General features: G+C 38.6%; 3 protein-coding genes and 1 long non-coding RNA gene across 10 annotated transcripts in view; 1 reads left to right on the plus strand and 3 right to left on the minus strand.

The window, feature by feature from the left end:
• The window catches only part of LOC123879506, a 6681-nt gene extending 5580 nt beyond the window's left edge, over positions 1–1101 (minus strand). For 2 of the 3 annotated variants that reach the window (XM_045927249.1, XM_045927247.1), the window contains exon 1: positions 341–445. In XM_045927249.1, coding sequence (XP_045783205.1) covers positions 341–403 — 63 coding nt within the window. In that variant the 5' untranslated portion in view covers positions 404–445. Of the gene's footprint in view, positions 1–340; positions 446–911 lie in introns of those variants that run through there. The other variant, XM_045927248.1, reaches the window with a different exon arrangement.
• LOC123879513 (zinc finger protein 773-like) overlaps positions 1–10842 on the minus strand; it is a 21868-nt gene extending 11026 nt beyond the window's left edge. The window contains exons 1-7 of one of the 2 annotated variants that reach the window (XM_045927263.1): positions 10521–10842; positions 9423–9578; positions 8327–8428; positions 7123–7218; positions 4957–5134; positions 4505–4662; positions 3798–3938 (exon numbers count right to left, since the gene is read on the minus strand). In XM_045927263.1, the coding sequence (XP_045783219.1) occupies positions 3810–3938; positions 4505–4662; positions 4957–5134; positions 7123–7218; positions 8327–8428; positions 9423–9578; positions 10521–10673 (972 nt within the window). In that variant the 5' untranslated portion in view covers positions 10674–10842 and the 3' untranslated portion in view covers positions 3798–3809. Of the gene's footprint in view, positions 1–3649; positions 3939–4504; positions 4663–4956; positions 5135–7122; positions 7219–8326; positions 8429–9422; positions 9579–10520 lie in introns of those variants that run through there. The other variant, XM_045927264.1, reaches the window with a different exon arrangement.
• The window catches only part of LOC123879490 (zinc finger protein OZF-like), a 24338-nt gene extending 1514 nt beyond the window's left edge, over positions 1–22824 (plus strand). The window contains exons 1-13 of one of the 4 annotated variants that reach the window (XM_045927217.1): positions 11887–12353; positions 12897–13031; positions 13559–13750; positions 14305–14598; positions 15663–15754; positions 16937–17011; positions 17707–17827; positions 18335–18447; positions 19171–19267; positions 20097–20243; positions 21039–21140; positions 21302–21397; positions 22594–22824. In XM_045927217.1, the coding sequence (XP_045783173.1) occupies positions 12243–12353; positions 12897–13031; positions 13559–13750; positions 14305–14598; positions 15663–15754; positions 16937–17011; positions 17707–17827; positions 18335–18447; positions 19171–19267; positions 20097–20243; positions 21039–21140; positions 21302–21397; positions 22594–22734 (1716 nt within the window). In that variant the 5' untranslated portion in view covers positions 11887–12242 and the 3' untranslated portion in view covers positions 22735–22824. Of the gene's footprint in view, positions 1–11886; positions 12354–12896; positions 13032–13558; positions 13751–14304; positions 14599–15662; positions 15794–16936; positions 17012–17706; positions 17828–18334; positions 18448–19170; positions 19268–20096; positions 20244–21038; positions 21141–21301; positions 21398–22593 lie in introns of those variants that run through there. The other 3 variants (XM_045927216.1, XM_045927219.1, XM_045927218.1) reach the window with 3 other exon arrangements.
• LOC123879542 lies at positions 7277–7833 on the minus strand. The gene is made up of 2 exons (XR_006799029.1): positions 7520–7833; positions 7277–7334 (listed from the first exon to the last, which is right to left on the minus strand). It is a non-coding gene; the product is annotated as an uncharacterized LOC123879542 (long non-coding RNA).
• Positions 22825–24289: the final 1465 nt, after the last annotated feature.

Here is a 24289-nt window from a genome sequence, read left to right on the forward strand (position 1 = left end):
CGTCAAAAATTACGCAAATCGATTCAGAAATCTCGGAGATATCTGTGTACATCGATACAAAAACTCAACTCCTCCATTTTTAACAGTCTAGTCGGTTAAAAAAGTAGCCTATGTTACTCCTTGGCTAATACTCTACATATCAGTGAAAGTCCCGTCAAAATAGGTCCAGCCGTTCCGAAGATTAGCCCGTTCAAACAGACAGACAGACAAAAATTTTAAAATCGTTTGATTCAGTTATGGTATCGTTCAAATAACCCTATGAGCTTAATATGAGGTAGTTATTTCGAAATTACAGACAGACACTCCAATTTTATTTATTAGTATAGATTACGATTTTTACCACTACAAGACGAACACCAGCCGTGCACTCTTCTGGATCGCTAAGCATTTCGTTTGGTTCCATTTTTTATCTGAAAAAGAAAATATTAACATATCAAAAGTGAAATTAAATCACACTAATGTTATATTGGCGAAAGTTTGAGTGTATGTGTGTGTGTATGTTACTCTTTCACGCAAAAACCACTGGACGGATTTGGCTGAAATTCGGAATGGAGATAGATAATATCCTGGATTACCTAAACTAATTCTGAACTAAATAGTAATCATATAGGAACCTTCTCTTTTGAACAATATTAAAATCATTAAGTTGCAAGTGTAAATTAATAACACCCCCGACAAGTGAAGGTTACAGTAACTAGAAAAGAGCTGATAACTTTCAAACGGCTGAACCGATTTTCTTGGATTAAAGCTAAGAACACTCTCGATCAAGCCACCTTTCAAACAAAAAAAACTAAATTAAAATCCGTTCATTAGTTTAGGAGCTACGATGCCACAGTCAGATACACAGATACACACGTCTAACTTATAACAACCCCTCTTTTTGGGTCGGGAGTTAAAAAAGTAAAACTTACTTTTTGGGTTTTAGTAACTTGGTTTTTATTTTATCAAAAACACTTCCAAAACTAAAAACTATTTAAATTAGCACAAAGAAAACACCAAAAATGAGCTTTCGGAATAGTGAGCTTAATCGAACTGTTCGATTTCAATAATAAACATGTATCGTAAGCTAGTGTTGTCATTTATTCTTATTATATCGATATCTCAAAATTGGACTTACATTTTAGGGTTCCGTCTCAAAAGGAAAGAAAAGAGCTTTATGGGATCACTTTGTTGTCTGTCTGTTTGTCGTGTCACGAAATTTGGTAGGTAGGTGGGTCTTATAGCACAAGTAAAGGAATAAATCCGAAAAAGAGAATTTGTGGTTACATGACAAAAAATAAAATAAAACGCGTTTCAATTTTCAAATTAAGATAACTATACCAAGTGGGGTATCATATGAAAGGGCTTTACATGTAGGTAGTTACATTCTAAAACAGATTAGGTATGTATAATAGTTTAAGAATAGAACCCTCAGTGCGCGAGTCTGACTCGCACTTGGCCAGTTTTTTAGGGTTCCGTACCTCAAAAGGAAAAACGGAACCCTTATAGGATCACTTTGTTGTCTGTCTGTCTGTCTGTCCGTCGTGTCTGTCAAGAAACCTATAGGGTACTTCCCGTTGACCTAGAATCATGAAATTTGGTAGGTAGGTAGGTCTTATAGCACACTAGCTGACGCCCGCGACTTCGTTCGCGTGGATTTAGGTTTTTCGAAATCCCGTGGGAACTCTTTGGTTTTCCGGGATAAAAAGTAGCCTATGTGCTAATCCAGGATTATCTATCTTCATTCCGAATTTCAGCCAAATCCGTCCAGTAGTTTTTGCGTGAAGGAGTAACAAACATACACACACACACACACACATACAAACTTTCGCCTTTATAATATTAATAAAAGTGTGAAGTACAGGAATAAATCTGAAAACCGCGTAACTATTTGTGGTTACATCATTTAAAAAAAATTAGAATGTGTTTCAATTTTCAAAATAAGATAACTATACCAAGTGGGGTATCATATGAAAGGGCCTTTACCTGTACATCCTAAAACAGATTTTTATTTATTTTTATGTATAATAGTTTTTGATTTATCGTGCAAAATGTTGGAAAAAATACCCGAATACGGAACCCTCAGTGCGCGAGTCAGACTCGCACTTGGCCGGTTTTTCATCTTTATTGTTACAACTCTCTGGTACAAATAAATCAAATTGCGATCAGTACCACTGTCGATGTTTAAAGTTCGTGACACAGAATTATCGACTTTTCGCATCACTAAAGGACCGGTCGACCTCATAATATTATCATGGCCGCGACCTACTCAGCTCTCGTCTAAAGTATTTCAACACCACGCTCTTAAGCCTCTCACATAATAAGTATTTAACTGTATATAAGCTGTGATAGCCTAAAGGTTAGAAAGTCCGCCTCCTAAACGGAGGTCCGTGGTTCAATCCCGGACACGCATCTCTAACTTTTCAAAATTTTTAGGGATCCGTACCTCAATAGGTAAATGGAACCCTTATAGGATCACTTTGTTGTCTGTCTGTCTGTCAAGAAACCTATAGGGTACTTCCCGTTGACCTTAATAGAATCATGTCAAGGTAAGATAACTATACCAAGTGGGGTATCATATTATGAAAGGGTTTACCTGTACATTCTAAAACAGATTTTCATTTATTTTTATGCATAATTTGTTTTTGATTTACCGTGCACCACAAATTCACGGTTTTTGGATCTTTCCTTTACTTGTGCTAAAGACTTACCTACCTGCGTTTCATGATTCTAGGTCAACGGGAAGTACCCTATAGGTTTTCTAGACACAACAAAGTTGGGTATAGGTTCCTTTGAAGTACGGAACCCTAAAAACCGGTCAAGTGCGAGTCGGACGAAGAGTTCCGTACCATCGTATAAGATGTAACACTTTCTATTTTGAAATTTTTATTATTTGTTACTATAGCGGCAATAGAAATAAAACATTCTGTGAAAATTTCTACTCTGCCTACTACGGTTAACGAGATACAGCACCGCTGACAGACAGACAGACGGACGGACAGCAGAGACTTACTAATAGGGCGTTGACACCCTTCGTGTACGGAATCCTAAAAACTTACTGAAACGGAGCGAAGGTATTAAAAAAAAACAAATGGTTATAATTAAATAAATTGATATTTTATTGAAATTTTAAAAGTATAACTTATATAACTATTTACAAAGTATATAACATTTTAATAACTACTAATATAATATAGTTCGCGACAGGTCAACATGGCAATCGCTGCGGGATAATAAAAAAAATAGTTGAAAAAAGACAATGATACCAAACATGCTAGGGTAAGAAACAATTTTTTTTTTCAGCTCCTTTTATATGTATGGGAGCCCCCCTGAAAAAATTATTTAATTGAATTTCTAATTCAATATTTGGTTTTGGGTCAACGTTCTACACCAAATACTAAAATTACAGATTTGTAACTCATATTATCGTTTACGAGGGCTCCGTGTTTACCATTTTGGTACGGAACCCTAAGTCAGCGGGCGTTATCTATTCAGCCAATCACAAACAGGCTGTTTGTGATTGGCTGGAATTTTTTGTCTTTGTCATTTGTATGGCATTACGTAACAGAGTCCTATATTTTTTTTTAAATAAAAATAGTGAGCAAACGAGCAGGCGGGTCACCTGATGTTAAGTGATTACCGCCGGCTATGAACATTTGCAGCATCAGAGGAACCGCCGATGCGTTGCCGGCCTTTCAGGAATTTGTTGGTCCGCCCCTTGAATAACCCCATGTTGTAATCTAGTGGGAACACCGCCGATGGGAAGTTGATTCCACAGTTTGCATGTGCGTGGAAAAGGATAGTTATTACGATGCGACCGATGCTGCTGACTACATTTCCTCCATCTCATAGACCTCTTCGTAGACAATTTCGGATTGGTCCAGATCTTCCTCGTATACTGGTATCTCTGATATTTCCACCTTCACTTTACTTTGGTTGTACTGCTCGTCTTCGTATATCTGAAAACATAAAAGGAATAGGTTACTGACTGACTGACTGATCCATCAACGCACGGCTCAAATTACTGGATAGGTCAGGCTTTTTACTATAGAAAAGATAAGACACTTTATAATAAGTTGTAGCATTTTTGGGGTTCCATATCTCAAAAGGAAAACCAGAACCCTTATAGGGTCACTTTGGTCTCTGTCTGTCAAGAAAACTTACAGGGTCCTTCTGGTTGATATAGATTCTAGAATCATGAAATTTGTCAGGTAGGTAGGTCTTATAGCACAAGTAAAGGAAAAAATATTCGATAATCGTGAATTTGTGGTTGAATCACAAAAAAAAAAAATATATGTTCATGGACAAATAATTGGTATTTTCAATTTTCAAGTAATATAACTATACCAAGTGGGGTGTCATATGAAAGGGCTTTACATGTACATTCTAAGACAGATTTTTATTTATTTTTATGCATTATAGTTTTTGATTTATCGCGCAAAATGTCGAAAAAAATACCCGAGTACGGAACCCTCGGTGCGCGAGTCTGACTCGCACGTTTCGGGTATTAAAAGGGTATCCTCACCTGGTACACCGCTTCCTCCTCGCCCTCTTCCCGGGCCTCAATTTTGACCCTCTCCAGTACCTCCGTGCCCTCCATAGAATCCACACCCTCTTCCATCGACTTGTCACTCTCTTCGATAGTCACCCTCATTGGCACAGACTTGGTCAAAACTTCATTTGCTGCAACAAAAAAACCCGTTAAGTGAGCGTCAGTCTCGCGCACCAAGGGTTCCGTACCATCGTATATTTCAAATCAATCAATCAATTACTTTAAAGTGTTTAGATTACGAAATTTTCTTGGATTATAGCTAAGAACACTCTCGTACAAGCCACCTTTCAAACAAAGAAAACTAAATTAAAATCGGTTCATTAGTTTAGGAGCTACGATGCCACAGACAGATACACAGATACAAATTTCAAACTTATAGCACCCCTCTTTTTGGGTCCGAGGTTAAAAAGGATTACCACATTTACCTAAAGCGCTGGCTATAATGTTGGCTTGTCTCATCGCAATTTTGGCCTTCCTGTTCTTGCTTTTGTACGGAGTGGGTTGCTTCAAGTGCACAGTTTTAACGTGTAACTTCATGGAGTTGGATTGTGTGAAGAATTTGCCGCATTGGGGACATTCATAGGGTTTGACACCTGTATGTACCTAAGGAGAGACATAAAAAATTAATTAATCTATCTATACTAATAAATAAAATTGGAGTGTCTGTCTGTAATTTCGAAATAACTACCACATATTAAGGTCATATGGTTATTTGAACGATACCATGACTGAATCACACGTTTTTAAATTTTTTGTCTGTCTGTCTGTCTGTCTGTTTGAAAAGGCTAATCTTCGGAACGGCTGAACCGATTTTGACGGGATTTTCACTGACAAGTAGAGGATTCACCAGGGTGTAACATAGGCTACTTTTTTTACCGACTTTCAAGAAGGGAGTTGTGTTTTTCTAACCATGTACACCGAAATCTCCGAGATTTCTGAACCGATTTGCGTCATTTCTTTTTTAATCGATAGAGGAACTTTGCAACATTGTTTCATAAAAAATTTGGAGTCCAACTCCTTAATCTTGATGCTGCAGGGGATCTGACCAATCCACGCGGGCGAAGCTGCGGGCATCAGCTAGTATAGTTCTAAATGTATTATAGAAAAGCAGGCGTTATTTTGCGGAAGTCCATGATATACAAGGATGATATAAAAGTTTAATTTGCTATAATCCGCCAAACCAACGAAATCTGTATGGTACGCAGCACCACACAAATTCCAACACCAGTAGACCTTACAATGTCTAATTGCAGAGATCTAAAGATCTTTTTTTTTTCTCTCTCGTCTGGCTTTACACTGATTAGCCAATGTCAAGTTTGTGGTTATTTACAAATTAGGGAAACTATATTATTATGTATAAGTATGGACTTCGTCTGCGCCGGCGCCCGCCGACATACACGCGGCGCCCCTTTAGAGCGCTTCCCAGTCAGTTCCACCACCAAAAAACACCAGCAGAACACAAAAACCAGCCACTTCTAACAAAAAAAACACTCCAAAAAGTCACAACACGCGCGCCAGCAAATGCCACCACAGACGAAGTTCCTAAAGATCTTTGCAAAGATCTTTCTTTCAATTCACGAAGGCGAGTGAACTTTACTTGTGGTTACGTCGTATACATGGGCATTGCGTAAGTGTGCGTGGATGATGGACCAATCAGTCGCGAGCAAGCGCTCACACACGCACACATTTAGTGTACCTTACTTATACTGACACGACCGAAACACAAGCATGAGCCACTCGCCTTCGTGAATTGTAAGAACTGTAATCAAGACACCGTTGGAACAAGATAAAGATAAATATCACTAAAATCCGACTACTAAGTGGTAGTAAAAGCAGATAGATAGGAATGGTAATTTTTTTTTTTTTTTTTTTAAAGAATATTAGCCATGTTAAATGACTAATATTCCCCTTTCCTCCCCAACTAAGCGTCAGGCTTGTGCTAGGAGTGGGTACGACAATAGTGCAACGGGCGGGGTTTGAACCGTCGACCTTTCGGTTTTCAGTCCACTCCTTTACCGGTTGAGCTATTGAGGCTCTATAATTAAAATAAATTGTTTTTGTATGGGTTGTTGTATTTTAACATTGTAATATATTTATATTCATGAACTCAGAATTTTTTCCTCTTTCATTTAATATCTCACTTGATATAATAAAATAAAAAAAAATTGGATTTTTTTGGATGTAACATCTGTTAGAATTTTTTTTTCATCTGAATCAATTGACACCTCATTCGTCAAAATCGGCCCAGCAGTTTAGGCACTATGGTGGAACACACAGAAACTGGGATACAAACATACATACATATATAGACTGTTAAAATCATAACCCTTCCTTTTAGCTTTGCCGCAGTGGGGTAAAAAACATAGTATCCTACTAGGCAGCGTAAATGATAGTAAAAACTAATTATGAAGCAATTGTTTAAGGAATGAATGTGTAAGGTACCAAATAAACGTGTGCGTGCGTGCGTGCGTGTGTGTGTGTGTGTGTGTGTGTGTGTGTGTGTGTGTGTGTGTGTGTGTGTGTGTGTGTGTGTGTGTGTGTGTGTGTGTGTGTGTTTGTGTGTGTAAATATAACCCAGTGTGTTCACTCACTCGGTCATGTCTCAGTAGGGCGGCCTTGTTGCTGAAGGCTTTAGGGCACATCGGACACTCGTACGGACGCTCTCCAGTGTGTGTGCGGACGTGGATCTGAAAATATTTATAATTTATTTAACCAAATAGAACTCATGCAATTTTTTTACTGTCCAATGATACCCACACTAGGTAATCTTGTGTTGTGGGCACCTAATTCGCATCACATCACACTAATATTATAAAGGAGAAAGTTTGTATGTGTGTGTGTGTGTGTATGTCTGTTACTCCTTCACGCAAAAATTACTGAGCGGATTGGGCTGAAATTTAGAATGGAGATAGATTATACCCTGGATTAGCACATAGGCTAATTTTTATCCCGGAAAATCAAAGATTTCCCACGGGAATTTTAAAAAACCTACATCCATTTAACACACAGTTTACAAACAACCGTCATTAAAACTATACAGTGTTTGACAGGTTTTAAAAACTGCTCTACGTTAACCACTGATATCTAAGGTCTCTATAGAAAATGTATATTTTCTGAAAAATTATATGAAATGTGCACATTTCATACCATGTAGATTAGTTCAAAAGTTAAACTTCCCGAAAGTATTACAACTGTTCAGAAAAGTAAATATGAAATTTCATTTCTGGACAGTAGGTTTTATAACTATCCAGAAAAGTGACTCCGTCTGTGATGGCGTTTGCTGGCGCGCGTGCTGTGCTTGTTTGGAGTGTTTTTTTTTGTTAAGAGTGGATGGTTTTTGTGTTCATTTGGAGCAAAAATTTAAAAAGTTAGTTTTTTTAGGTTCCGTACCTCAAAAGGAAAAACGGAACCCTTATAGGATCACTTTGTTGTCTGTCTGTCTGTCAAGAAACCTATAGGGTACTTTCCGTTGACCTAGAATCATGAAATTTGGTGGGTAGGTAGGTTTTATAGTACAAGTACAGGAATAAATCAGAAAACCGCGAATTTGTGGTTACATCATTAAAAAAAATTAAAATGTGTTTCAATTTTCAAAGTAAGGTAACTATACCAAGTGGAGTATCATATGAAAGGGCTTTACCTGTACATTCTAAAACAGATTTTTATTTATTTCTATGTATAATAGTTTTTGATTTATCGTGCAAAATGTTGGAAAAAATACCCGAGTACTGAACCCTCAGTGCGCGAGTGACTCGCACGTGGCCGGTTTTTTTTTGTCTTGCTAGTGTTGTTTACCTGAAGGAACAGGGGCATAGTGAAGTTCTTGGGGCACATGGTACACTGGTACGGCCTCTCGCCAGTGTGGACCCTCTGGTGGTACCGCAACGCTGCGTTTGACTGAAAAAAAGTAAAAACATAGATAACTAGACGATGCGTAGATATAGGGTTTTTAAAAATCCAGTGAAAACTGCAAGCTATACCAATTATTATTCTTATAAAAAAATTGTGGGAGTTCTTTCATTTTGCCAGGATAATAAGTAGCCCATGTCCTTCCCCAGGATGTAGCTAACTTTATGCAAAATTTCATCAAAATCGGTTAAACTGTTGGGCCGTGAAAAGCTAGTAGACAGACAGACAATCACACCTTCTGCATTTACAATATTATAATAATAATAATAAATTCTTTATTTGAATAATGTGTGTTAAAAAGACGGTTAAATTATTATAATAGTACAACACATTAGCCGTAGCGGCGTACAAATATTGTGTTAGTTTAACATGCTGTTCTTAAAATGCTTATACAAAAAATAAAATAAATCAGATACTAAAATTAAAAAAGTGAAACGTACAATAATAAATAGTATAGTATAGTAATAGTATAGTATAGTAATAGTACAATAATAAATAGTATGGATTAACTTCAATTTAGAGTTCTTCTTTAAACTGATGCTGCTTTTTATTGAATCCATATAATATAATGAGACCCTATTCCTAATACCTCCTGTATTAGGAATTTCCACTGGTATCATCCAGTGAGGTGAGGCTTTCATCTATTTTCCTACAGAGGGAGAAGCGAGAAATTGACTGAAGAACCAATAGTGCGGCGGTGCAGGCCTGCAGAGTGAAGAGGAGGCATGCTGAAGATTATTTAACACTAGATGATGCCCTCGACTTCGTCCGCGTGCATTTAGGTTTTTCGAAATCCCGTGGGAACTCTTCGATTTTCCGGGATAAAAAGTAGCCTATGTGCTAATCCTGGATATTATCTATCTCCATTCCAAATTTCAGGCAAATCTGTCCAGTAGTTTTTGCGTGAAGCAGTAACAAACATACACACACACACACATACAAACTTTCGCCTTTATAATATTAGTGTGAAGAAGCTACTCACAGCATATCGCTTGCCACAGACTTCGCACACAATATTCTTGCATGTATAATAACTTTTCTTAGGCTGGGATGTGTTCCGAGGTTGTCGTTTAGTACTTCTGGCGTGGATTTGTTGATGAATGATACATGCCCTCTCCGTTGAAAAGATCTTACCACACTGGAAAAATGTAATACAAGTTTTTTTTTAAATTATATAGACTAGCGCTTGTCTGCAATCACTCGCTAGCAAGTGATGATGCAGCCTAAGATGGAGCGCGCTTGCCTAGAAGTTGCCTATTCACTCTTGACTTGAAGGTACCCATATTATAGGTGGAAGGGAAAACTGATGCCGGAAGGGTGTTCCACATCCTGGCGGTTCAGATTAGAATAGTAAAGTAATATTCAATGTTGTATAGAAGCAGTTGTTATTTACAAGGAACCAAAAGTTCAATCTACAAGAGGTAAAGTTTATAAGTTTGTTTGTGGGAAGTAATTTCTGAAACTACTGAACCGATTTTGAAAATTCTTTCCCCAATAGAAAGCTAAATTCTTCCTGAGTGATATAGGTTATATTATATTTTAGTTTGCTTCTGCTGAAACAGACAAATCTGTATGTTTTTTTTTAATTCACTATAGGCAAGCGCTTGACCACAATCACACCTGATGGAAAGTGATGATGTGGTCTAAGATGGGACGCGTTTACCTAGGTGCCGATTCACTCTTGTTTACAAGCAAACTATAATATCTCACTTTATCTGTTAACTCTCCCTTGGAAGGGGTTGGTATGGTAGTTTAACTAAGTTTGTCTCTCTTAACAATAACTCCTCCTCACTAAAGCTTAAGAAGAGATTCAAAAGCATTTGATAAGATACAATAAATATCAAAACATACTCAAATATTGAACAAAAGACGTGGAAAGGTCTTAAACTAAACCTAGACTATATTTGAACTAAACAATAACATTAATTTCTTGTTTTTAATTAGTTTTAGCAGAAGATAATCACAAAAACAGCGTCAACAAACTAGGAAGAAAAAATTCCCGCCAGATCCTAAGGCCTAAGGTAAACATAAGCAATGACGTTGATAATAGATAGGTAAGTAATTTATATCCATTACTTACCGTGCTGCACTGGTATTCATTGGTTTCCTCATTAGGATTAATGTGTTCATTTTCGAGATGGTCATTCAATAACTTTTCGGTTGGGAAAGTATCCCCACACTCACAGATAATATAGTGGATGCTCACAAAGGAACAGTATGAAAAATTATTCATTTTATCACCACAGATTACTAAGTGATTACTTGAAGCTATCAACTTGCAAAATACAGAATATTTTTTCCTGTGCTAGCGTGGTCTTGGCGCCATGACAGTATCTGTGGGACGCGTCACTCTGTTTTGATTTTGTAATCTGAGAAACTAGTGATGTAACTCTCGATTAACTAAAATCGATTTCATCGATGTTTAGTACGACTTTATTATTTTTTAAATAAAATTGTAAAGATTATCGTAAAAGAATTATAGAAGTGTATAGAAGGTATAATGAGATTGCCAAAATTTACATTAAAATTCTCTCTTTTTTTTACAAAATAACTGATGCTCGTGATTTAGGTCTTTGAAATCCCGTGGGAAATGTTTGAATATCCGGGATAAAAAGTCTCACTCCCCAGGTTGTTAACTAACTATGATATCCGTGCAAAAATCACACTAACTTTTTGCTCTGTTGCGGCACGAATGAAGGACTAACCAACAAAAAAAACACATTTTTGCATTTATGATATGAGTAATGATCTCATTCAAATCATATTTTTTAAAATGTTTGCAAAAAATAAAACAGAGCAAGTTCAACAAAATTAAAATAGTTAACAGAAACAACAAAAAATAAAATTATAGGAACAACAAAATTAATAAAATAACAAAACAACAAAAATGAAATAACAGTGTTTTTGTTACTAAAAATACGATTAAGTAATTAACTAGGTTTCACTAGCAGGCGGTAGAACCTAAACTACCAGTCAGGGCTTAGGGGTGTAATTTTAAATAATTTTTTTTCCAGCGATATAAATCTAAAGCAGCGATCTAAAGACCGTTTGAAACCTAAACAGAAACATTAGTTTTAGTCTGTAAAAATGGAAATCGAATAATGAATTTTATCGATGTGTCGGTCCCAGGTCTAGGTTGATCAAATAAAGTGACAGATGTCATGTCTATAACCGGAAACTGCTTGTTTACTTAAGGTTGGCTAACTGTTTCAGAAACAGCGTTCAGATTAATTAAAGCATGTCACATTTTCTAATATTAAAAATGATGCCCATGACATCGTCTGCGTGGAGTTTAGCAGGATCATAAAAACCCGATGGGATCTTATGGATTTTCTAGGATTAAAAGTCCCTTATATATGCAAGTTGTCTCTTTAAAATAAAACATTTTACTACAAATAAAATGAACGCGACCATAATAGGTACACACTAACAAAAAAAGGTTGTATTGTATAGATAAAATAGACAAATTACACCTCAGAGAGTAATTTAATTTACGTTAATCCATGAAATTAATGGCAAATAGTCAGAAAATATTCAAAATAACAATATCTAGTGCAGTTTAAAAATGAAATAACTATAATCACTGTTTATATTTAACAAAATATTTAACAATCATACTGTATTAGCGATCGATTTAACATTTTCGCGGCCATTTTAGACGATTCTATTTCTGAAAATCTCTATCATTCTTCTGCTCTGTGCTTAGAAATAAGCTGTCAAATTGTTCTCAAAGTTTGTAAATATTGAATAAATCAAAGTATATTTTAAAAATTAATGTTAATTGGTGTTAATTGAATGAATAATGGCGGAATTGTTGGCGTGTCGTGTGTGCTTAGCGACGGACAATATAAAATTGTACAATATGTGGCACTTCAATATTGTACAAGCGTATGAAATTCTAACTGGAATCGAGGTATGTTCATTTTTCATTTTCATTTTAAAATTTTAAATATGGTCGTACCGTATTACCGTGTATGTGAGCGCTGTGCTTTTGTCAATAGGAGTGAATCGATACCGGGTTTGACTCCCGGCCAGGTCAATTTTTAATTGACTCCGATCTGGTTAGAGTTACGATTACGATTCCATCTTACAGACGATTTTCCATCATAGGTACTGAGCACAGTAGTAGACTGATGTTGAACTAACTACTGGCGAAGGTTTTTAAGCCAGGATGTTCCTCTAAGGCCAGATCTATGTTTGCCTTTTATCATTCCCTGTATTATAAGCTGTAGCAGGTCGCAAATGGCTTACAGTATTGCTTAGTTTTTTTTTAATAAGAATATTAGCAATGCTAAATCATGACTAATATTCCCCTTTCCCCTCCAACTAAGCGTAAAACTTGTGATAGGAATAGGTACGACAATAGTGCAAAGGGTAGGGTTTGAACTGCCAACCTTTCACAATTTAGTCTTTTCCTCAACTGTTGAGTTTTCAGTTTTCTCTCTTTTGTTTTCAGTTTACCCTGCAGGAGGGGTTGCCGCACCATATATGCAGCTACTGCAGCGCCATGCTGCTCAAGAGTGTATCGTTTAAAGAGAAATGCTGCACCACACAGCAGATTTTGATGAATTCTATTGAATCACAGCAAGAAGTAAGTTTTTTTCACTAATATTAATGTTTAAACTATTGTGAGTTATTTCACTTTAAGTATAGAATGTACCAGCTATACTCATGTATTTAGTTGATTTAAGCCTGACTAGTTTCTCTATGTAGAAGACCCCGGATGGGTTTGAAACTAATCAGGCTTACATTAACTAAATATGTTAGTATAGCTCGTACATTTTATACTTAAAATATTGGGTATGCGTGTTGTTGCACCTGAATAACCATTCAGTTGCAAGTTGCAACTTTACAAGCAGGGACGGACCTTGAGCTTATGGGACCTTGGGAAAGTACTACTTGAGGGCCTGCTTAATTAATGAACTAATTGCTAATTTTGAATAATTTTTTTATGAACTTATTTTAATTTTTTTTTTATTTACCGTGCAAAATGTTGGAAAAAATACCTGAGTACGGAACCCTCGCTATGTGAGGCTGAATCACACTTAGCCATTTTGTTCTGCTCAGATACAAGTCTGTAGACTGCAATCCTACTCCTATAATCTCTGCTTATTCCAGGTATCATTAGAAAGCCTGCGTCTAATAAACCACCAGTTTGAATTGAACCTGGTTCACGAAACCAACTATCCGACGGTGTGCATAGAGTATATAGAGCCAGAGATCAAAGAGGAGATAGACAATATAGACTATGTGCAGTTAACTGTGAAAGAACTGAAACCTAAGAAGAGGAAAAAGAAAAAAATTAAACAGGTATCTACTAATATTAATTGTCTAAATCTATACTAATATTATTTTGTAAGTTTGTTTGTTGGGGGTAATCTCTGGAACTACTGGACTGATTTTGAAAATTCTTTCACCAGTAGAAAACTACATTATTTCTGAGTGGCATAGGCTATCCTTTATTTTCAAAAAAATTAAAGATCCCTATGAAAATTGTAATAAGCTACCTGTGCGAAGCTGGGGCACGGCAACTTCTTTTTACCTGACTACGGCAAAGCCGAAAGGAAGGGTTATGATTTTAGCAGTCTATGTATGTATGTGTGTATGTCTGTGTGTATGTGGGTATGTTTTTGTTTTAATTTTTATGCAATTTACCTATTTTTTGTACTACCTTTTTATACCCGGCTATTGTGTGTTTTAATATGTGTGAACTTTTCGTTGGAGACTGTTGTGGTGTGTGTGTTTTGTGTTTGTGTTACCTATTGTTTAGTTTTTATACTGTGTGTCTCTATTAAAAAAAAAAAACCTGTGTTTCTGTTCTGGTCTGTTCTGGTCACACTCTGTATAGCTGTCTCTGTCTACAGGAAATAGAAGACCTGGTCAAACTAGAAGAGGACTTCAAACAAGACCAGAGCTATATCGAAATAGACAATGACGTCACGAACTATGACAGTGACGTCATCAACGAAGAAATACCAATACCTGAGGATCTCAAAGACGTTGAGGTTATATACCTGAGCAAATCTGAGCAGCTATCCGAGATTGAGCAGAGGAAAACATCGTCGAATTATATCAACTCCTTTTATAAGTGTGATAAGTGCTTTAAAGGATTTATAACGGACGCTACTTTTAGGAATCATATGCTTAGTCATGACGAGGTAAGTTTTACCCGACTATGCAAAGGCAAAAGGAAGGGTTATGATTTTAGCAGTCTATGTATGTAGGTTTGTGTTTATGTGTGTTCCACCGTTGCACCTGAACTACTGAGCCGATCTTAATGAATGAGGTGTCAACCGATTCGTTATGATAGTCCAGGTGACATAGGCTACATTTTATACGAAAAAATTGACCTGATGGATGTTACATTCAAAAAAGTGGGGGTCTCTAAAAATTTTTTTATCAAATGAAAGAGAGAAATACTCTGAGTTCATAAATATAAACATAGTGCAATGTTAAAGTACACTGAGCGACAGAAAAACTATTTTTTTATTTTTTTTATTTTATGCTATATCTATCGCTATCTTTTGGAAGTTTGTGGATAGTAAACTCGAACACGAAAAAACGATTTGCTTCCTCTTTCCTAATTCGAACCACTAGGATATGGAACACCCTTCCGGCATCAGTTTTCCCTTCCACATATAATATGGGTACCTTCAAGTCAAGAGTGAATAGGCAACTTCTAGGCAAGCGCGCTCCATCGTAGGCTGCATCATCACTTGCTAGGTCTAATTGCAGCCAAGCGCTAGTCTATATAATTAAAAAAAATTGGTTGTCTGTAAAGTCGGTTTACTGACGATAGTTGAACGTGACAACAAAGGCCGATTGTGCTTCTTTGTCGCTTGTTCCGCGCTCTCGCTTGCACTTCAAGCCTTACATGGAACGCCTCAGAGCGAGGTAACGCCGCACGAGTCATGTTTTTTTGTGCGTGCAGCCGGCTCTATCGAATTATAAGACGTTGTCACGTCAAAAAAAAAAGTAGTCGGGTTATAGTGTTGTTTATTTAATTTATGTTCGATTGATTTATATGAAATTTCGCACTGAGGTAGCTTGCGTCTCTGAAACTGACATAGACAACTTTTTATCTCGGAAGATCAGAGTTCCCACAGGATTTTTAAAAACCTAAATCCACGCGGACGAAGTCGCGGGCATCATCTAGTTATTAATATGGCCGTATGGGACATATTTGTTACACACAAATCTAACCTTTTCCCCTAACAACCAGGAGCGAGGCGAGTTCGTGTGCGAGATATGCCAGTCAAGATGGGCGGAGGCGAGGCAGCTGCGGACACACATAGTGAATTCGCACGAAAGGAAGTATGTGTGTAAACTGTGCGACCATGTCTCTAGATCTAGGTAAGACCACAGAGTATTTAGTTTTTTTGTTTCGATATTTCTAGGCTATCTGCAATCAGTCAAACTAGAGTATTTAGTAATACCTAAATAATAATAATTTTTTATACAAGGAACCAAAAGCTTAATTTGCTATAATTTGCTAAACCAGACTTCTGTATGGTGCAACGTGCAGCATGCGACATGCATCGCCCGCCCTCCTATGGGGACCTTCACTACACCACATCATACATATTATTTTACACACACGTTCCATTCAGATCACATTCACTCATATATTTCATTTTAAACATAATTTATATATTTTATCGACAATCTTGTCGATATCGGCAAGCGTCGACCATGCGCCCTCACTATAACCTGCGCAGGCGCATAAGAAAATAATGTAACACGGCGCGCGGCCACTGCAGTGACCTAATTCAATCGAACCTGGCGTCCGACGCGAAACGCATGTTGCCTTCCGGCCGATACCACGTGGTCGTGACAATACCGTAACCGTGCCCATAACTGGTGACCCCGACGTGATTTGAACACGCAACCTTCTGATACTCCCACTACCGTGCCCATACTCCCACTGCTAAACATGCGGGAAAAGCCAGCCACCAAGCAAGCCACACGCACCACCACCACACAGCACCACAAGAATCCCAAAACCACTTGACGCACGTTTCGCCCCGACACCGGGTAGTGGTTTTGGGATTTGTGTGGTGCTGCATGGCGGTGGCGGTGTGTATTGCTTGCTAGGTGGCTGGCTTTTCCATGTTGCACCATATGGATTCTGACATCACTATTAGCTACGTTAATCATGACTAATACTCCCCTTTCCCCTCCAACTAAGCATAAAGCTTGTGCTAGGAGTAGGCACGGCAATAGTGGAATAGATTAGGTTTGAACCGCCGACCTTTCGGGATTCAGTCCGTTCCTTAAAGGCCGATTCACACCAATTGCGTACACGTCAAACGTGCGTAGTGGACGCGCGTAAACCCCTTACGTGCACGCTTTACGCATGCGGTGTGCCATGTTTTATACAGTTCCATACATTACAACGCAATGGTACGCGCTGCTTCTACGCTTACGCAGGCTGTGTGAACGAGCTATAACCGTTGAGCTATTGAGGCTCTAAATGTTGTCTATTATTTGTTGCAGTCACAGAGCGAAGGAGCATTCAAACTGGCATAACGGCTTTACATTCGATTGCAAAATATGCGGCGCCAGTTTTGCGTGAGTTTTACTTTCTGCTGGGTGCATGACACGGGCCTGCCCGCGAAATTCAAATTTAATTTGGTTTTTCGCAATTTGTAAACTAATACGACAACGTAGGCTTATGGTATTCTAGTTGCGACAATGGCGGTATCATTTTCACAGGTTTATATAAAAATCTTTACTTGAAAGGGTCCAGTTTAAGAAATTAGCTCTAGTATCGACTATAACTCACAAATTAATCGATACTAGAGCTAATTTCTTAAGCTGGACCTTTTCAAGTAAAGGTTTTTATATAAACCTGTGAGGATGATACTGCCATTATCGCAATTAAAATACTATAAGCCTGCGTTGTCGTATTAGTTTACAAATTGCGAAAAACCAAATAAAATTTGAATTTCGCGGGCAGGCCCGTCGCTTCCACCTTAAGGGATGATCTTTCAATCGTCAAATAACATCTGAGATTTTTTCTATAGGAAATCTGTGAAAATGTCAAATGACGATTGATAAAGCGGCCCTAAATGTCCTTAAAAATTTGTATAGTTAAATAACAGTTATTTATTTCACAAGGGGCCAAAGTGATATGTTGTTCTTCGATGGCGTTATTTGAATTCTGAGCACAGTGAGGAAGCCAGACAGACATACAGTGTATGAAAGACAGACACACACACACTTTTGCATTAATAACATTAGTATAGTAATTGTGTATTTCACAGGAAATCCACGAGTCATTTGACGCACATCCGTCTGCAGCATCCATCAAGCAATGCCTGTGATGTGTGTGGGGAATCCTTTATAGGAGAGTTTGGTTTGAGGATGCACAAGCGAAAGGCGCACGTAAGTAGAGCTCATGGTCATCGCCCTAAGCTAAATAGCGCGCGAGCGAGAACACACACACAGTGACTGGTTTTCAGGGTTCCGTGCCTCAACAGGGTAAACGGAACCCTCATAGGATCACCTTGTTGTCTGCCTGTCTGTTTGTCGTGTCTGTCAATAAAACTTATGGGGTACTTCCCGTTGATCTAGAATCATGAAATTTGGCAGGTAGGTAGGTCTTATATCACAAGTAAAGGAAAAATCTAAAAACCGCGAATTTGTGGTTACATCACAAAAAAATTAATATGTGTTTCAATTTTCATAGTAAGATAACTATACCAAGTGGGGTGTCATAATCTGAAAGCGTTTTACTTGTACGTTCTTAAACAGATTTTTATTTATTTTTATGCATGATAGATTTTGATTTATCATGCAATATGTCGGAAAAAAATACCCGAGTACGGAACCCTCGGTGCGCGAGTCTGACTCACACTTGACCGGGTTTTTACTATTTAACTCTGTTTCTAGAGTTCGCACTCCCCGTCCAGCTGTCCTCAATGTAACGCCAAGTTCCACAGCATCGAAGCCCTGGCCAGGCACCTGGACCTCTCCCTCAATGACACTTGCGACCAGAACGTGAGGTTAGTGCACTCAAACGGACATACAAGGTGTAACCAGAATGCGAGCAAAAACGAAAACGAGTGAAAGCACTGACGCTTACTGATAAGGTACCCCAAAAAGAAAAAAGAAAAAAAAAAGTAAAAAATCTTTTTTTTTTTTAAGTTCACAGTATATTGCAAATAAAACATCTGACTGACGCTAGAGGCCAACGAACGTTACGTAAATAGGTCACTCGAAGTCAATTCAAACACACAGTTTCGTTTGTTTATGGTGACTCAAAATGGTTAACGCCCACTGAGATTTTCGTCTCTTTCACTTGTATGGGATTATGTATTTGCCTGGTAGAGATTGCTCCAAGCAATAAGGCCGCCTTTGCACACAATTGTTTTTTTCTGTTTTCTTCTTACTGTGTTGTTATCCTTTACATGTGTTTTTGTGTGCAATAAAGTGTTTCTATCTATCTATCTATCTATGTAACAGAGAGCGCTATATTAACTTCTTGCCGTGGATAGAGTATAGTATGGATTCTATTCAGGAAAAAGGTTCGATGTAAATTAGAACCTCGATAGCTCAACAGTTAAAGGAGCGGACTGAATTCCGAAAGGTCGGCGGTTCAAACCCCACCCGTTGCACTATTGTCGTACCTACTCCTAGCAGAAGCCTTACGCTTAGTTGGAGGGCAAAGCGGAGTATTAGTCATCCTGATAAACTTGGCTAGTGTGCTTTAAAAAAACTTGTTTTAGGCCGTGTTCATACTGCGGGGAAGGGTACCCATCCGATGAAGACCTGAAAGAACATTTGCAGCTCCATCATAAAGACGAGAGCGTTAGCTGCGACGAGGTAAGTCATGGCCGTCTCAAAAATAGCTGTTTTGTTTGGTGGTGTTACGTCTTTGGTGGTCTAATTTTATACGACCTGCTTAACCGATTTGTTTAAAATTTGGTACCGGGGTAGCTTGCGTCCCTGTAATTGATATAGGCAACTTTTTATCCCGGAAAATCAAACAGTTCCCACGGAATCTTTAAAACCTAAATCCAAGCGGACGCTGTCGCGGGCATCCTGTAGTATGAAATATGTACACACTGAGCGACAGAAAAACAATTTTACTATATCTATCGCTATCTGTCGGCAGTTCGCGGGTAGTAGTTGGGTTTTAAGTGCTGTTTAACTTTTATCTTTTTTTCTCTCTCGTCTAGCTTTACACAGATTAGCCAATGTCAAGTTTGTAGTTATAGGGAAACTAGTATATAAGTATGGACTTCGTCTGAGCCGGCGCTCGCCGACGCACGCGCCGCGCCCCTCTAGAGCGCTTCCCAGTCAGTTCCAACACCAAAAAACACCAGTAAAACACAAAAACCGACCACTTTTACCAAAAAAACACTCCGAAAAGGCACCGCACGCGCGCCAGCAAACGCCAACACAGACAAAGTCCCTAACCACTTTGCTTCCTCTTTCCTAATTCGAACCGCTAGGATATGGAACGCCCTTCCGGCGTCAGTTTTCCCTTCCACCTATAATATGGGTACCTTCAAGTCAAGAGTGAATAGGCAACTTCTAGGCAAGCGCGCTCCATCTTAGGCTGCATCATCACTTGCTAGCAGGTCTGATTGCAGCCAAGCGCTAGTTTATATAATTTAAAAAAAAAAAACTTTATCTTGTACACTTCCAGTGTAAGAGAACGTTCAACAACGAGAGGTCGTACGCCATACATTACCAGCGCGTCCACCTCGGGGTAAAGCTGAAACAGAACAAGCCGAGGACCTTGAAGCGGCCCAGCGAGAGTGTGGTCTGCGAGATATGCGGCAAGAAGTGCATTGTGAGTGTTATACAGGGTGTAACCAAAACGAATGTATGCATGTATGTTTGTATCCAGATTCTGTGTGTTCCACCGTAGCGCCTAAACTACTGGGCCGATTTTGATAATTGAGGTGCCAATTGATTCATTGTAAAGGTCCGCGTGACATAGGCTATACTTTATACGAAAAAAATTGACCTAACGGATGTTACATCAAAAAAAGTGGAGGTCTTCAAAAATTTCTGAAAGAAGAGAAATTTATGAGCTCGTGAATATAAATGTACAACAACATTAACATATACCAAGCGACAGAAAAACAATTTTAGTATAATATTTCAGCGTTTATTAAGACGATCGCAGTCGGGTTTTAGTTTTCAACTTTATCTTGCTCTTTTGAAATTTAAAGAAATGCCAAATCTGTTATATGAAGTACGCTTTGACTTCTGAACCTTTTTTTTATGGTTTCCAAAAAAAAAAAAAGGTTTTGCATCACACTACTAATATTATAAAGGCGAAGGTTTGTATGTGTGTGTGTATGTTTGTTACTCCTTCACGCAAAAACTACTGGGCGGATTTGGCTGTTTGGAATGGTAATAGATAATATCCTGGATTAGCACATAGGCTACTTTTTATCCCGGAAAATCAAAGGGAAAAAATTCCCACGGGATTTTTAAAAAACCTACATCCACGCGAACGAAGTCGCGGGCATCAGCTAGTAAATCATACGCATCGCATGGCCTACATGGATTGTGTTAAAGGTAGTATACGCTATGTTTTTGTTATTCTGTATTGTATTAATATAATAATAATTTTCAGACGAAAGCGACGTTAACATACCATCAACGTATCCACACCGGGGAGAGACCGTTCCAGTGTACTGAATGCCCGAAGAAGTTCAGCGTCTTTCAGAGGCTACAGGTATGTTAATACGGCAACCGCCGAGTTTCTTTCTGGTTCTTCTCGGTAGGAAAGGCATTCCGAACCAGTGGTAGATGCTCTTTGGGGTAGTAGTTGGTAGATGCTTTTTAGGGTTCAGTATGAACCCTAAAAATTATTGGTAAAAAATATCTTTTTTACAGATTCACCTTCGAACGCACACCGGAGAAAGCCCATATCAATGCAAGCATTGTCCAAAGGCGTTCAAACATAAGGCCGCGCTCAACAGACACGATCGAGTAAGTTTTTTTTTTATAAAAAATAGCAAGCAAACGAGCAGGCGGGTCACCTGATGTTAAGTGATTACCGCCGCCCATAAACATTTGCAACACTAGAGGTACCACCGTAAGTTCACTGCGATTTTAAAAAGCACTAGATGGTGCCCGCGACTTCGTCCTCGTGGATTTGTGTTTTTTAAATCCCTTAGGATCTCTGTGGCATATTATTGTAAATTGAATATGTACTTGAAATGAACGACCGCCGAGTTTCTTGCTGGTTCTTATCGGTAGAAACGGCATTCCGAACCAGTGGTAGATTTTTTTGACGATTCAAAAGCACTTGTAAAAGTTTAAATGAGTAAAAACATTTTGAATTTGAATTTGAATTTGAATTTGATTTTCCGCGACAAAACGTTGTCTATGTCAGTTTCCGGGATGCAAGCTACCTCTGTACCTCATCTAAATCCGTTGAACGGATAGGCCTTCAAAAATCCCGTAGGAGCTCTTTGATTTTTCGGGATAAAAAAATTTCATCAACATCGGTTGAACTGTTGAGTCGTGAAAAGAATTTTTATTCAGATACAAGTTAACCCTGCAATCACACCTGGTTGCAAGTGATGATGCAGTCTAAGATGGAAGCGGGCTAACCTGGAAGGGCTATGGTAGTTTTTATTAAACCCCTTTGGTGTCTACACGGCATCATACCGCAACGCTAAAACGCCTGGTGGCACGACTTTGCTAGTAGGGTGGTAACTAGCGTCGGCCGAAGCCTTCCACCAGACAAGACCAGTGATTAAGAAATTATAAAATTCTAAACCCCTGCCGGTAATCGAACCGGGGACCTCCCACTAATAACATCACAGCGCTTATCACTGCGCTAGGGAGGTCGACAAACTAGCATTCTACCGGCTGCGCCAATCATACATCTTGAACCAATAACAAGTGTAAATAAAAAATTTATAACACCCCCGATAAGTGAAGGTTACAGTAACTAGAAAAGAGCTGATAACTTTCAAACGGCTGAACCGATTTCTTGGATTATAGCTAAGAACACTCTCTATCAAGCCTCCTTTCAAACAAAGAAAAAACTAAATTAAAATCGGTTCATTATTTTAGGAGCTACGATGCCACAGACAGGTACACAGATACACACGTCGAACTTATAACACCCCTCTTTTTGGGTCGGGGGTTAGTAAAATAGAGTCGTTCTTCTCCAGGTGCACACGGGGGCGAAGCCCTACAGCTGCTCCCACTGCGGGAAGGCGTTCTCCCAGTCCAACTCCATGAAACTCCACGTCAGTACCGTACATCTCAAACTGCCCGCGCCCTACCGCGCGCGGCGAGCCAAGGTTGTATAAATACTATAGTGTTCATATGTAAGACTACCATAAAATTATGTAAAGACCTATAAAAACATTATTTACTGTGTAAATATACAATGAACTAAAGCTTTTGTTTCATTTCTTATCCTATAGTACATTTCTTCATTGATTAGAAAATTGACAGCAATTGAAATTTTTTTTTTGCACCCATGTAATGATCTCAATAATCATTACATGGGTGCAAAAAAAAAAACTAGTAGCGCCATCTATCTGTCTCAATGGGCAACAAGTTTTTTAAAGCTGAACATAGATGGTGCACGTGAGATACTAGTAACGCCATCTATCTGTCTCAGTGGGCAACAAGTTGTTTCAGCTAAACATAAATGAAATTTAATACAGACCACCAAATGGGCGTCCTCTACCTCGTGAGCTTCTGCAGTCACCCGCACCAGCGCAACTTGCTGATGAAGATGATGACGACGAGGACGACGCAAGCATTACTGGACTTGACAATACCCCTGTGCGCGATGGCGAGCCCGTCACCCATAGTACGGGGGCCCTGGATCCAACACACAACCGAGACCTCGAGGCCCAAAGCCAAGAAGGCAGGCCTTAGCCGATAACGGCTTAAAGGACGTTACCGGGGAAGTGTTCTTCCCCGCGCCACACCCGGGCAAGGAGGCCACGCCTCGAGGCCCGTACCCCCGTCTTGACCTAGGTCAGATGGAGAAGACCCCGCTGCTACATAAATGACGCTAGTGAGGTATTGGTAGCGCCATCTATTTGTCTCAATGGGCAACAAGTTGTTTGATGCTGAACATAGATGGCGCTAGTGAGATACTAGTAATGCCATCTATCTGTCTCAGTGGGCAACAAGTTGTTTGATGCTGAACATAGATGGCGCTAGTGAGATAAGAGTACCAATATTTTTTTAAAATCGGTCAAGTGCGAGTCGGACTCGCACAGGAAAGGTTCCGTGCCATCGTACAAGAAATGGCACTTTAATTTTTTTTAATTTTCATGGCGGCAATTTTGAAATCTTTAGTATTTGTTGTTATAACGGCAATAGAAATATAAGTACATTCTGTTAAAGTTTCAGGTCTCTGCCTATTATGGTTCACGAGCCCGCTGACGGACGGACGGACGGACGGTCAATGGACTCTTAGTAAAAAGACTTTGATCTGATAAATACAATGCTGAAGTAAAATGAAATAAAATTATAAAAATTTCCATACAAAATTTTAATTTTTTTTTATGTCCAAGTTTTCATGGCCCTAACGTGCCCTAACTCACTGAGATCGTTGGCCTTGGCCTATCTAAGGATCTAAATACCCCGTGACATTATAATGACACTAAAATCAGAACGTTAAATTGCAAGAAATGAAGTCGATTGACAATCTACCGTTTAATTATATCACTAGTGAGATTGTAATATCACGGCTTTGACAATATACCTGCGACATATATAAAAACAATTGTAATAGGGTTTTGAAATAAAAATGCCGAGTGAATATTTTGTAATAAAGTTACACGTTTAATTACTACTTACAGGAGTCGGTGTTTTTTTTTTAATTAAAAAAACGATTTTCAA

Source organism: Maniola jurtina, chromosome 28 (genome assembly GCF_905333055.1).
Source record: "Maniola jurtina chromosome 28, ilManJurt1.1, whole genome shotgun sequence".
Classification (NCBI taxonomy): domain Eukaryota; kingdom Metazoa; phylum Arthropoda; class Insecta; order Lepidoptera; family Nymphalidae; genus Maniola; species Maniola jurtina.